The sequence below is a fragment of the Psammomys obesus genome, unplaced genomic scaffold (assembly GCF_907164565.1).
Source record: "Psammomys obesus unplaced genomic scaffold, mPsaObe1.curated_primary_1811, whole genome shotgun sequence".
NCBI classification, from domain to species: Eukaryota; Metazoa; Chordata; class Mammalia; order Rodentia; family Muridae; genus Psammomys; species Psammomys obesus.
Window position 1 is genome coordinate 15,328,702 of NW_026596051.1, and position 11,253 is coordinate 15,339,954.

Genomic DNA, 11,253 nt, shown 5'->3' on the forward strand with positions numbered 1-11,253 from the left:
CCGTGAGAAGTGGTGTGATTTAGGCCCTGCTGCCCCACGCCCCATGGAATGCTCCCAGCCTCCCTGTCACATGCAGACACACACACACACACACACACACACACACACACACACACACACACTTCATGCACACACTCATTTTTAATCTCTGCTCTAATCTGGTTGCCACTTCCGCCAAACAGGTCAGTAAGTACTTGCTGTATGACCTTAGCAGTCATATCGCCTCCTTCCTGGTTTGTCCCCTGGGATAATCATAATCTCCACCACACTTTTGTGTCGAAGGAACACCCACAAAAGCGCTTGTCCACTAGAATGGGGGCACATATCCAGCGCTCGGCCACACACACGACTTTCCATGTCTTGGCAGCTTGTGGAAGGCCCTGAGCCACACATGACTTGGGCAAGTAATAGGGGATCGCGGCCCCTCTGTCGCACTCCGTTCCACAGACACCCTCCAAAGGTCGCCTCCCAGAGTAAACACAGTGAGGCCAGTTAACAAAACACACCAAATTCCTTTACTTCTGAGCCTCCCCTTGTGAGAGAAGGCTGGAAATAAAGGCGATTTAATTTTAAAAATGGCATCATTAGTTAAATACTTCTCGGTTAGGGCCTCTCTCGTGCAGAGAAAACAGTCCCGGTCAGCCAGGACCCTGGGGTCCCCAGGGCGGCACCAGGCGTGGCTGGGGAAGACTAGGTGCCAGAGGCTCCCTGCCTGGTCCCTCTGCAGCAGGAAGCCAAACCAGATCAGTCACCACCTTAGAAAGTCCCTAAGGAGCTTCCAGAGCTTGGTGACCCAGAGATTGGCACCGAGGTCAGACAGGTACTGGATCTCGGGCGTGAGCATGCGCCGGCAGAGCTGCTCGTGCTGAGGCTCGATGCTTTTCTTGAGGTTGTAACCCAGGATGGACTTGATGCCCAGGGGCTGCCAGGGCTGCATGGCCGAGTCCTCGATGGCCTCGGCGTCCACCGCTTGGCCGCCATCGATGCAGACGCGGCGCATGCGCTCGTTGGCCCGGCGCAGCTCGGCCACCGAGCGCGCCATGCGCTCCCGCCCGAAGGCCTCCACCTTGCGCCAGAAGCTGGCGTTGAAGTGGCGGTAGAGGCGCGCGTCCAGCAGGTTCCAGGCGGTGGCGCGGCGGTACAGCTCGCCCGAGAGCCTCGGCACCGGGGAGTCCCGCCGAGCGTTGAGCTTGAAGTACAGCACGTCCTCCAGGTCCCAGCACAGCAGCTCCCGGAGTAGCACCAGGGACTCGTCGAAATACTCCTGCAGCAGCACCAGGTGGAAGCGGCTCTCCACCTCCTGGATGTGCTCCTGCACGCGCGGGCTGCCCGGGTCCAGGCTGCTGTCGTAGCCCAGGTCGAAGAAGAGCAGGTTGCGGAGGTAGTGCGCGTTGTAGCCGCTGGGGTCGTAGTAGCGGTCGGGGTCCCGCAGGAACTCGGCCAGCTTGTCGCGGCTCGACAGCTTCCAGGTGAGCGGCACCACCGACCCGAAGTAGTGGAAGGAGGACTCGAAGAGGCGCGCGGGGTCCCTGAGGACGGTGATGAAGGCGGCGCCCGGCCGCACCAGCCCGCGCACCTCGTCGTAGTGGAAACGCATGTGGTTGCAGATGATGTTGAAGCACGCCCCCGGCCGGTAGTCCTGCACCAGGCTGCGCGTGAAGAAGGACGGGTAGTGGAAGTCGTTGCGGCCATTGGGGAAGGCGAACTTGAGCCCGTGCTTCTGGCCGAAGCGGAAGAGGATGTTGAGCAGCGTGCTGCTGCCCGTCTTGTGCGTCTTCATGAACACGATGTCTCGCCGAGGTTGGCACCCTCCCGCGGAGCCGTTGGCGGGAGTAGCCGCCTCTGGCTCACTGGGAGCCGGGGAGCAGGGCGCCGCGGCCTCTGAGGTCCTGCAGGGGGGGGGGGGGGGGAGACAGGGATGGAGAGAGGTCAAGGGGTTGTGTGACAGTGGGAGGGGCCTGAGCTGGACCCAGCAGCGCCAACCAATCGCCTTTTGATGGATGCTAGAAAGCTACTCTTTGAAGGATTTACTTATGTTTGTTTTATGTCCACTGGTTTTCTGCCTGCACTTTTGGCGTGTGTGAGAATGTCAGATCCCCTGAAACGGGAATTACAGGCAATTGTGAACTGCCACGTGGGTGCTGGGAATTGAACCCGGGTCCATTGGAAGAACCGCTGAGCTACCTCTCCAGCCCCTTGTTTTGTTTTGTCTTTAGATCAGTTATTGGCAATGTTTTCCCAATACCTTAGTACTGCTAACTGAGGCACGGGCTGCAGCAGGTATATGCTGAGCAGCCTCGTGAGGAGATGATTGCTTAGGAAGGGAGACATGAGTCACCCAGAGCCAAGTTTGAAAAGTTTGAACCCGGGCCCTGTGGCAGATGCGTGTTCTGGGACAAATCACGCTCCATCTCCATCCCGGTCCCTACTGTGGCCGTGTTGGAGCCTCAGCTTATAATCCAAGCACCGGCCAGGGTCAGGTGGCTTTCCTGTTCTGTGGACCAGGCTCTGCCCTTCTGTCCACTTCACTGAGGCCGGAGTTGCACCAAGAGTTGTGCCAGAATGCCTGCCCCACACACAGCGCAGGTGGCGCAGGGTAGCCGTCTGAAAGAAAGCTTCAGCCGTAGACCATGAAGGTGCCCGCTCCCAGTGTGACGTCACTCACGTGAAGGGCATGTTGGGGTGGAGTGGGGGCACCACATAGGAGTAGAGCAGCAACAGGAACCCGGTAAGGAGAGCCCCCAGCACCAGCCCCTTGGCCTTGGACTCCCAGGGCTTCTTGGACAGCAGACTCATCTCAGGGAACTGCTAGGGACAGACAGACAGAACAGAAGGGTCAAGAGGTTGGTCCCGAGGAGTCTCCACGGCTGCCAGAGCTCAGGACAGGCTGCTGTTTGGCCAGGATCCTGACAGGGGCAGAGAGTTAGAGAGCTAGGCGACAGTGAACTCAACAACTCAAGGAGAGGAGGTGGAATGGGCAGAGAGAAGGTTCTGCGGAGCATGGTTCTAACTTTAAGCTGACTAGTAAGGACACGGGTGAGGGCTGCCTTCTTTGAAGATCTTTTGGGCTTTACAATGAATGCATTCCGAGGGACAGAAGAAGAACCCCTCTCGGACTCTGTGCCCCAGGCCCTGTTCACAGGGAAGGCTAGAATCTTTTCTAGCTCAGAGGGCAGGGCCAGCTTTCTCTGACCCCTGCACTGCCTTCCCTGCTGCAATAAAAAAAAAGAAAAAAGAAAAAGATATTTAGTTGTATAGTTATGTTCCAAATACTGCTTGGAATGTACTTATGATAAAAACTGCTAACTCAGCTGGGCAGTGGTGGCTCACGCCTTTAATCCCAGCCCTTGGGAGGCAGAGGCAGGAGGATCTCTGAGTTTGCAGCCAGCCTGGTCTACAGAGTGAGGGCTCTGTTACACAGAGAAACCCTGTCTTAAAAACAAACAAAACTACTAACTTGCTTTAACAGGGTATCTTGATGTGCCGTTGTTGTGCTATTTGGTTTTGGTTGTTTTGTTTTTTTTTTTCTCCCAGGGGGTGGTTTGATCTGGATACGGTGGCCTTATCCACAGGAGACAGATGCGAGTGCTAATGGGTTAGGTCCGAGCTTTAAAAGTCCAGGGGAGAGTTGAAGCTGGGAGATAGTTGGACCTTTCTGCCTCCCCGTGAGTGTAAAGTCAAGGTCTGAAACTTTCCACTTCTCCCCTAGCTGATGCTCCCAAGCCCCCGAGGCTGCGGAGGTCACACACGCTGCCCTGTGAGCACATGCGTGGCACGCTTCCAGGTGCATCCGGAGGCAGCCCTGCCGGGAGCCTCCCTGGAAGAGCTAGCTAAGGCACCCACAGCTGCTGGCTGAGGGAAGCCCTGCGGGCCCAACCCCCAGAAGAGGTGGCAGCAACCTCTGAGCCCTTGGCTCCTCAATTAGGAAGTTTACCTCACAGAAAAGGACCGAGTGAGGCAATCGGTGGGGGAAGAAAGCATACAGGAGGAAATCTTCCCTCTCCTGTGACAATGGGAGAATCACTGCTTATCCTGTAAGGCTGGGTAAAGGCCAGGGAGGGTGTTTTCAGAGGGCAGCAATGTCAGTGAGGCACGCTGACTTGCCACTGTTCTATGGAAACACTTGGAGAGACAAGTGGATAGAGTCGTGTGTGCCAAGGGTGTTCACGGCAACTTGATAAGACACAGAAACTTTGGTGTGTATCAGCAAGGAACAAAAGGGACATCATACACACACGCTCCCATTCTCAGAAGTCACCTATATTTGGAAAAAATAGAAATGAAAGCCAGCCAACCACGGAAACACATACGTGAGGCCCTTGTTCAATTCCCCAGCAATGGAAGCAGCAAACAAAAAGAACACAGAGCCTGTATCTAGAAGACGGAGCTAGCCTTAGCTACATGTCCAGTTTGAGACCAACCTGGACTACATAAGGTCTTGTGTCGACACACCAACAGAAGGCTGGGGAGGTGGCTCTGTGGTGGTTGAGCGTGCTAGGCTGGGTCCAGTTCCCAGCACCCATACAGGTGGCTCACAACTGCCTGCAACTCCAGCTTCCTGATGGCTTCATCTAGATGCTGCGGGCGCGCGCACACGCGCACACGCACACACACACACACTTCAGAAGAAATAAATCTTATCCAGGCAAGGTGGTGCACACCTTTAATCCCAGCACTTGGGAGGCAGCATCAGGCAGATCTCTACGAGTTCTATACTAGCCTGGTCTGTGTAGTTAGTTCCAGGCCAACCAGGGCTACATAGTGAGACCCTGTCCACCCCTCCCCGCCTCAAAAAGAAAAAAAAAAAAAAAACCTAGAAAATCCTAAAGTGATATGACTCCTCCTCCCAGTCCATATATGCACCTAGGTAAGCATACATGAGAGCCTAGACAAAAGCAAACGGCTACTGAAGGGCAGCGAAGAGAGTACATACTTCAGCAAAAATGCCTAGACCCAGAGGCACTTCTGATTTTGTACGTTTTTATTCTGGGTTACTTTCATATGCATAAAGAGATATCTTGGAAAGCCTGGGAGATGGTGCAGCTGGTAAAAATGCTACTTAACATAAAGATGAGTTCGGTTTCCCTAACGCCACATTAGAAAGCAAAAGCCAGATGCAGGGCACACTTGTAACTTTAGTTCTGGGGACAGGTGGACCCCTGGGGCGCAGTGGCCAGCCAGCTTAGGCAGGCAATGAGTTTCAGGTTTGGCAAGAGCTTCTACCTCAAGAAGTAAGGTGGATGAAGACGGGTGTGGTGTGCACCTTCAATCCCAGCACCGGAGGGATCAGAAGCAGGCGGATCTCTGAGTTCGAGGCCAGCCTGGTCTATAGAGTGAGACCCAGGCCAGCCAGGGCCACACAGAGAAGCCCTGTCTCAAAAAATACAACAAACAAACAAAAAAGTAAGGTGGACAGCAAAGAGGACACTTCATGCTGACCTCTGAACTCTACTCTGCATACATGTGCATACAAATGCACATACTTACATGAACATGTGTTTACACGTATGAAAGATCTTGGTAACACTCAAAATCTAAACATGAAATTCATTTGCTATATACCTAAAATGCATAGCCAGAAAGGATTTTATACGATATTTGTCGTGCACCTATGTTTTGACTGTGTCTCATCCCATGAGGGCAGATGTGGAGTTTTCCACTTGTGGCGTCATATGGACATTCAAGAAGCTGCAGATTTTAGATCATCCTCAGTTTCAGATTTTGGATTAAGAATGTCAGCCTGTGTTCTCCATTCCCAGAGTCTATTCCTCTGAGCTTATCTGGGGAGAGGTATAGAAAGAAATATTTCTCTAAGTCACTCACTTTCACAACAGTTGCGTTTTTAAAAGGATCCCATATGCTATTTAATAGGAAAAGGGACAGTATTTTGCCTCTAGGTCGGGTTTGGGGTTTTGCCCCCCCCCCCTTTTTTTTCCCCTAACTAATACTGGGATTAGCCCAGGGCTTCAGTGTTCCAGGCAAGAATTCTACCACTGAGCTATGCACCCATTCACATTTTAAAGTTTACAAAGTGCAAACCGGATGTGGTGACACATGGCTGTAATCCCAGGGGAAGCTGAGGGTCAAGAGTTCAGGCCAGCCTGGGCTACATCATAACACTGTGTCACAAAAGCCAAACTAAAAAACAAACAAACAAACAACAGTCAGGCGGGGAAGGTGTGGACCCCAGCATCTGGTGTGTTTGCTTGTGTATTTGCTTGTTTGTTTGAAGACAAGGCCTCACTATGTAGCTCTGGCTGACCTGGCACTCTCTTTGTAGACCAGGCTGCCCTCCAACTCACACTGATACGCCAGACTCTGCCTCCCAGAGTGCTGGGACTAAAGGCGTGAGCCACCACACCCAGCTGGACCCCTCAGAGCTAGGCTTTGACGTTGGCTTCAGACAAGCTAGAGTGCCCCTCGGAGTCTGTTTATCTATAAGCTGGAGAGAAGCTGGGGAGAGGAGTCTAACCGGGCCCTGGAGAGCCGCCTCCTGAGCAGTCAGTCAATTCTAGGTAAGGAATAGTGGTACGGGACTGGGAGATGCTGTCTAACTAACCACAAATCCGCCAGCTGAGTTCCGGTCCGCCAGCCTGGAGGAAGAGGGCGGGGTGCTGGGGTGCAGGGGTGCGGGGTTGGGCAGAAATTCAGCCCACAGCCCAAGGCTCAGGCTTGGAACAGACAGTGAGCACAAGGCCTTAGTTTCTCTGGTGGTGGAGGTGTCAAGATTCTCGTGGCTGGCCCTTGGCTAACAGGCCCACCGTGCTCAGCCCCACTCACCAGCGTACTTTCCGGAACTCCGGAGAAGCTGCCGCGGTGGAGGTCCACGGTGGAGGACCGGCAGTAGGGGGCAGACCAGCATCCTAAGCTGCCAATCAGGGGCTTCCTGACCCCACACCCGGGGGCGGCTTGTTCCCTCATCCAGGAAACATCACTGATTTGCTCGTTCATTAATTCTCCTCTTTGGTTTTTTTCCAAACCTCACCTGGGCACTGCGTGTACTGAGCCCTGACGGGGCCACTTGAATCTGTGATAGAAGCCAGGCCTGGGGCAGGAGCTTTTCCATAGTCACTAACTGACTCAGCTCGGTGTGTGCCACTGTGTCGTACCATCAGCCCATTTTGTAGATGGAGAGACTGAGGCTTGCTCAGGGTCATTCGGCAGGTAAAGACAGGGCAGGCTTTTGAGTTAGTATCTGTGGATCTCCTCTGGGTAGCTTCTTGCTTTGTACATAGCAACTCCGGTCTGGGAAGGGCCGGGAATGCAAAGGTCAAGGCCTGGGTCTATGTCCCAGGACCATAGAATTTTCTGACCGTGGTGGGCAGAGCTGACAGCCAATATGAAGGGAGGAGAAGCAGAGCCGATGGTTCGCTGGTTCTGCTGGGCCAGCTTCTTGAGGTGTTCAAGGCTCCTCACCCTCTTGCTGCCTGGCCTCTGTGAATTTGGCAGCAAAACTCCTTCTCTGAGTCTCAGTCTGCTGGAGCAGATGTTGGATACACAGTAGCAAAGAAGAAGAGAAGGCAGGCCTTTCTAGGGGCACTGGGTGAGTACCTGCGCACACTAAGGCCAGACAGGATGGCGGGTACCCAAGAGCCTGGCTTGAGGGAAAACAACCCCAAAGCTATGGGGTTCCAATGACAGGGGATCAGAGTATTAATTATTAATAGCAATGACAATTAATCGTCGTCGTCATTGTTGACTGGGGCCTGTTCCTATCTCACAGGAGAGGTTCACCCCCCTTCCCACACACACACTTGTGACTGGCTTGCAGGTGAGTCACCCTGGAGATTCTTGAGCCTGGCACTTGGTGAATGTTTGATAAATGACATGTCGTGGCCTGGGCATCTGGGGGAAGAGCATGGATAGGACCCTTGCTCTGAAGCTACCGCCTCAGTGACAGCTACCCGGGGAGCTAGCCCGTGGGTGACCTCAAGTACTATGAGGGTCATACATGATGTGTATGTCAAAGGTGCCGTGAAAGTATAGCTGTGTGGCTCTGTGGTAAAGACTTTGCTTAGCATGCACAAGGCCCTGGGTCTGTCCCCAGCACTGAAGATGGTGATGACGATGATGATGACGGTGGTGGTGGGGATGATAATGATTATAATGCATATCCTATTCTTTACTGGGTATGGTGGGGCATGCCTATGATCTGTGCAGCATGCACAAGGCCGAGGATTTGGAGTTAGAGGCCAGAGAAAGCTGTAGAGCAAGACAGTGTCTCAGAGAGACAAATAAATAAACTTCCCGTGTCCTACCCTGAGAGAGACAAACATGAAAGTCATATGTGACAATCATGCATGCACAAGAACATGCATGTGAGAGCCACACGGAAGAGCCAGAAAGAGCCAGCACCTGGGCCAGGCTCTGAAGCCAGGTGTGGTGGCGCATACCTGCAATCCAACAACTCAGGAGGTGGAGGCAGGAGGATGGTGAGTTTGAGGACAGACTGGGCTAGGTGAGGTGAACTAGGTAGTGAAGGTACTGGCTACTAAGACTAACAACCTAAGTTTTATCCCCAGATTCCGAACGTTGTCCTCTGCTCAACACACTCTCACTTCCTCCCATAATAGCTAACTAAATACAAATGTTAATGTTAACACACACACACAACGGCTTGCTGTATGCCCTAAACAAGGCTGTTTCCTTCTCTGGATCTCTTAATTTCCTCTCCAAAATAGCACCAATGTTCTGTCATCACGGAGTGCTGAATGTTTGAATGGAACGCTCAGGCACAGACCAGGCATTTGCAGAACTAATCATTATTGTGACCCGGCCAGGGTCCCAGCCTAGCCCCATTCAGTTGTGTACCCACTAGCCCAAAACAGAGACTTACAGACAACTAATGGCTCTGAGACCTTGGTTTCCATAGAAGCAGGGAGGCCAAACCTCAGAGAAGACAGGAGGATCCTCAAGGGCACAGAGGAAGAAGAAGGCAGAACTAGAATCTGGGTTCCCTACGTTCTCCTGCCCACGATGGGGACAGACACAGGTCCTCGGACAGACAGTTCCCTTGTCGTTTCCCTCATCGATCCCTGTTCTCGTGGGTTACCCTTGCCACATCATCCTGACATCCTCCTGTTCAGCTAGGACCCTGCAGGACCAAAGGAGAAGCAGGACTCACCCACTACAGCCTGCACACTGTGAAACTTGCCCAGGCCGGTAAAGCTGGCTGAGAGTGTTAGCACCGAATAGACCCTCTGTGTTCCGTGCTGAGGCGGAGGGGACACACTCACCTTGAGCTGTGACTGGCTGCCCCTTTCCTCTCCTAACACCCAGGCTGCCTCTGCAGTCAGAACAAGAATGCTCCAATGATACCCAGCAGGCGGCTGGCTGGCTCCTTCCCTGTCCCCCCCACCCCCCCGGGCATATGAATATTTATGAGCTCCCTCCCTAGGGATAATGAATGGAATGCCCAGGTGGTGCCCTAGTCTTCTTGCTGTCCTCTGCTGGACAGCCCTGGGTGATCCCCGCCCCTCTCTAGACCCCAAAAGCCAGGTAGCTCATTTACCCAAGAGCTCAGCGAGGTTCCAAGTGCCCTTGGGCCAAGGACACAGCCACAGCAAGTCTAAAGGCTGTGGGGAAAACTGGAAAGAGGTGAACAGATCCTATGGGGGTAGCTCATTCAAGCTTTGTGGCTACTCTGTGGGCCAAGTACTCTCTCAGGCCAGTAACAAGAAAGAAACTAAGGCAGAGTAGTGAGCAACAAAGCCACAGGCCAAATGAACACCTGCCAAGAGCTCAGACCTGAAGATACGAAGACACACCACCCACGAAAGTGATTGGCCACTGCAGGAGCCCCAGGGGAGTAGCCCACAGGATGAGAAGTCCAAAGGAAACATGGCATCTCTGAGCACAAAGCCCTTCATCAAAGGATGTGTGCCACACTAGGCAGCCTGCCTAGACAAGTAATCAAGTCACACGCATAGTTTGGACGAATTTTGCATGTGTGGGGCTGGCTGGACTACTGTCCAGAGCCATGAAGGGAGACAGTTCCTAGTCTCCGAGGCTGAAACTCAAGCACAGCCACCTCAGCAATCTTAGGTGGGGCTCAGTTTTCTCTTAGCTCTGTCCCTCATCAGAGGGATGTCACTGAGTCCATTCCTTCTTTGATGTCCATACTCTCATAATGGTTCAAGTAGAATGCTCTAAAGACACAGCAGGTCACAGTTAATAACAGTGTAAAGCCTGGGACGGCCAAGGTCGTCCTCCAACACCATTCTCTGCAGATGCTGTCCCTTTCATTCTTACTCTGAGCTATCCATCTTCAGTTCCTCCCTGAGTTTTCTAAGAGAAATCCTCTTTCTCTTTAAGGCTCTGTATGCTGTTTCTGATATTCTGTTCCTTTTCCAATGTTCTCCCATTTCAAGGCCCAGCCTTGAGACTTTCTCCTACTTACCAGTCCCTGAAGGGTACAGATGTGTCAGCTCTTTTCATGGACCACCCTCGAGGTGCCACACAGAACTAGGCTATGAGGCAGTTATTTATTTATTTATTTTTCTAGCATGCTTTGGCTTTTCTGCCTTCTGGTCTGACCTAGTTTGAAGGTAGCTTTATGGTGTGAATCAGACAGCAGAAATAGGACATATGCCTCCACCTGATTGGTCCATAGTCAAGCATTTTCTTGATTGATGATGGACATAGGAGGGTCCAGCCCAAAGTGGAAAATACCATCCCTAGACGAGCGGGCCTGGCAAGGTTGCTTAACATAAACTTGAGAATGGGCCACTAAACAGCATTATCTGATTCAACCTCCTGCCTCGAGCTCCTGTCTCCAATGATAGACTGTAACCTGGAAGCTGAAATAAACCCTCCTCCACATGCTGCTTTTGGTTTATTACAGCAACAGGAATACAACTAGAACAGAAACTGGTACTAGAAAACAAGGGTGTGGCTGTGACAGACCTGATTCTGTGTCTTTTTCTTTTTTCAGGTGTGTGTGTGTGTGTGTTTGTGTGTATATATGTGTGTGTGTGTAGCCTTGGCTGTCTTGGACTCACTTTATAAACCAGGCTGACCTAGAACTAAGAGAGATCCACCTGCCTCTGCCTCTCAAGTGCTGGGATCAAAGGCATGCCCCCCACCCCCGCTTCTTTTCCTTTCTTTGTTTCTTTTCTTTTCCTTCTTCTTCTTCTTCTTCTTGTTCTTCTTGTTCTTGTTCTTGATCTTCTTCTTCTTCTTCTTCTTCTTATTCCTCCTCCTCCTCCTCCTCTTTTTCTTCTTCTTCTTCCTCCTCCTCCTCCTCCTCCTCTT

The 11,253-nt window shown here is 52.4% G+C and overlaps 1 protein-coding gene across 4 annotated transcripts in view; it reads right to left on the minus strand.

Annotated features, from left to right (window-relative positions):
- Positions 1-507: 507 nt before the first annotated feature.
- Gal3st1 (galactose-3-O-sulfotransferase 1) overlaps positions 508-11,253 on the minus strand; it is a 14,563-nt gene continuing 3,817 nt past the window's right edge. Inside the window, exons 1-3 of one of the 4 annotated variants that reach the window (XM_055624236.1) lie at positions 9,237-9,273; positions 2,666-2,805; positions 508-1,889 (exon numbers count right to left, since the gene is read on the minus strand). In XM_055624236.1, the coding sequence (XP_055480211.1) occupies positions 749-1,889; positions 2,666-2,796 (1,272 nt within the window). In that variant the 5' untranslated portion in view covers positions 2,797-2,805; positions 9,237-9,273 and the 3' untranslated portion in view covers positions 508-748. Of the gene's footprint in view, positions 1,890-2,665; positions 2,809-9,236; positions 9,274-11,253 lie in introns of those variants that run through there. The other 3 variants (XM_055624234.1, XM_055624233.1, XM_055624235.1) reach the window with 3 other exon arrangements.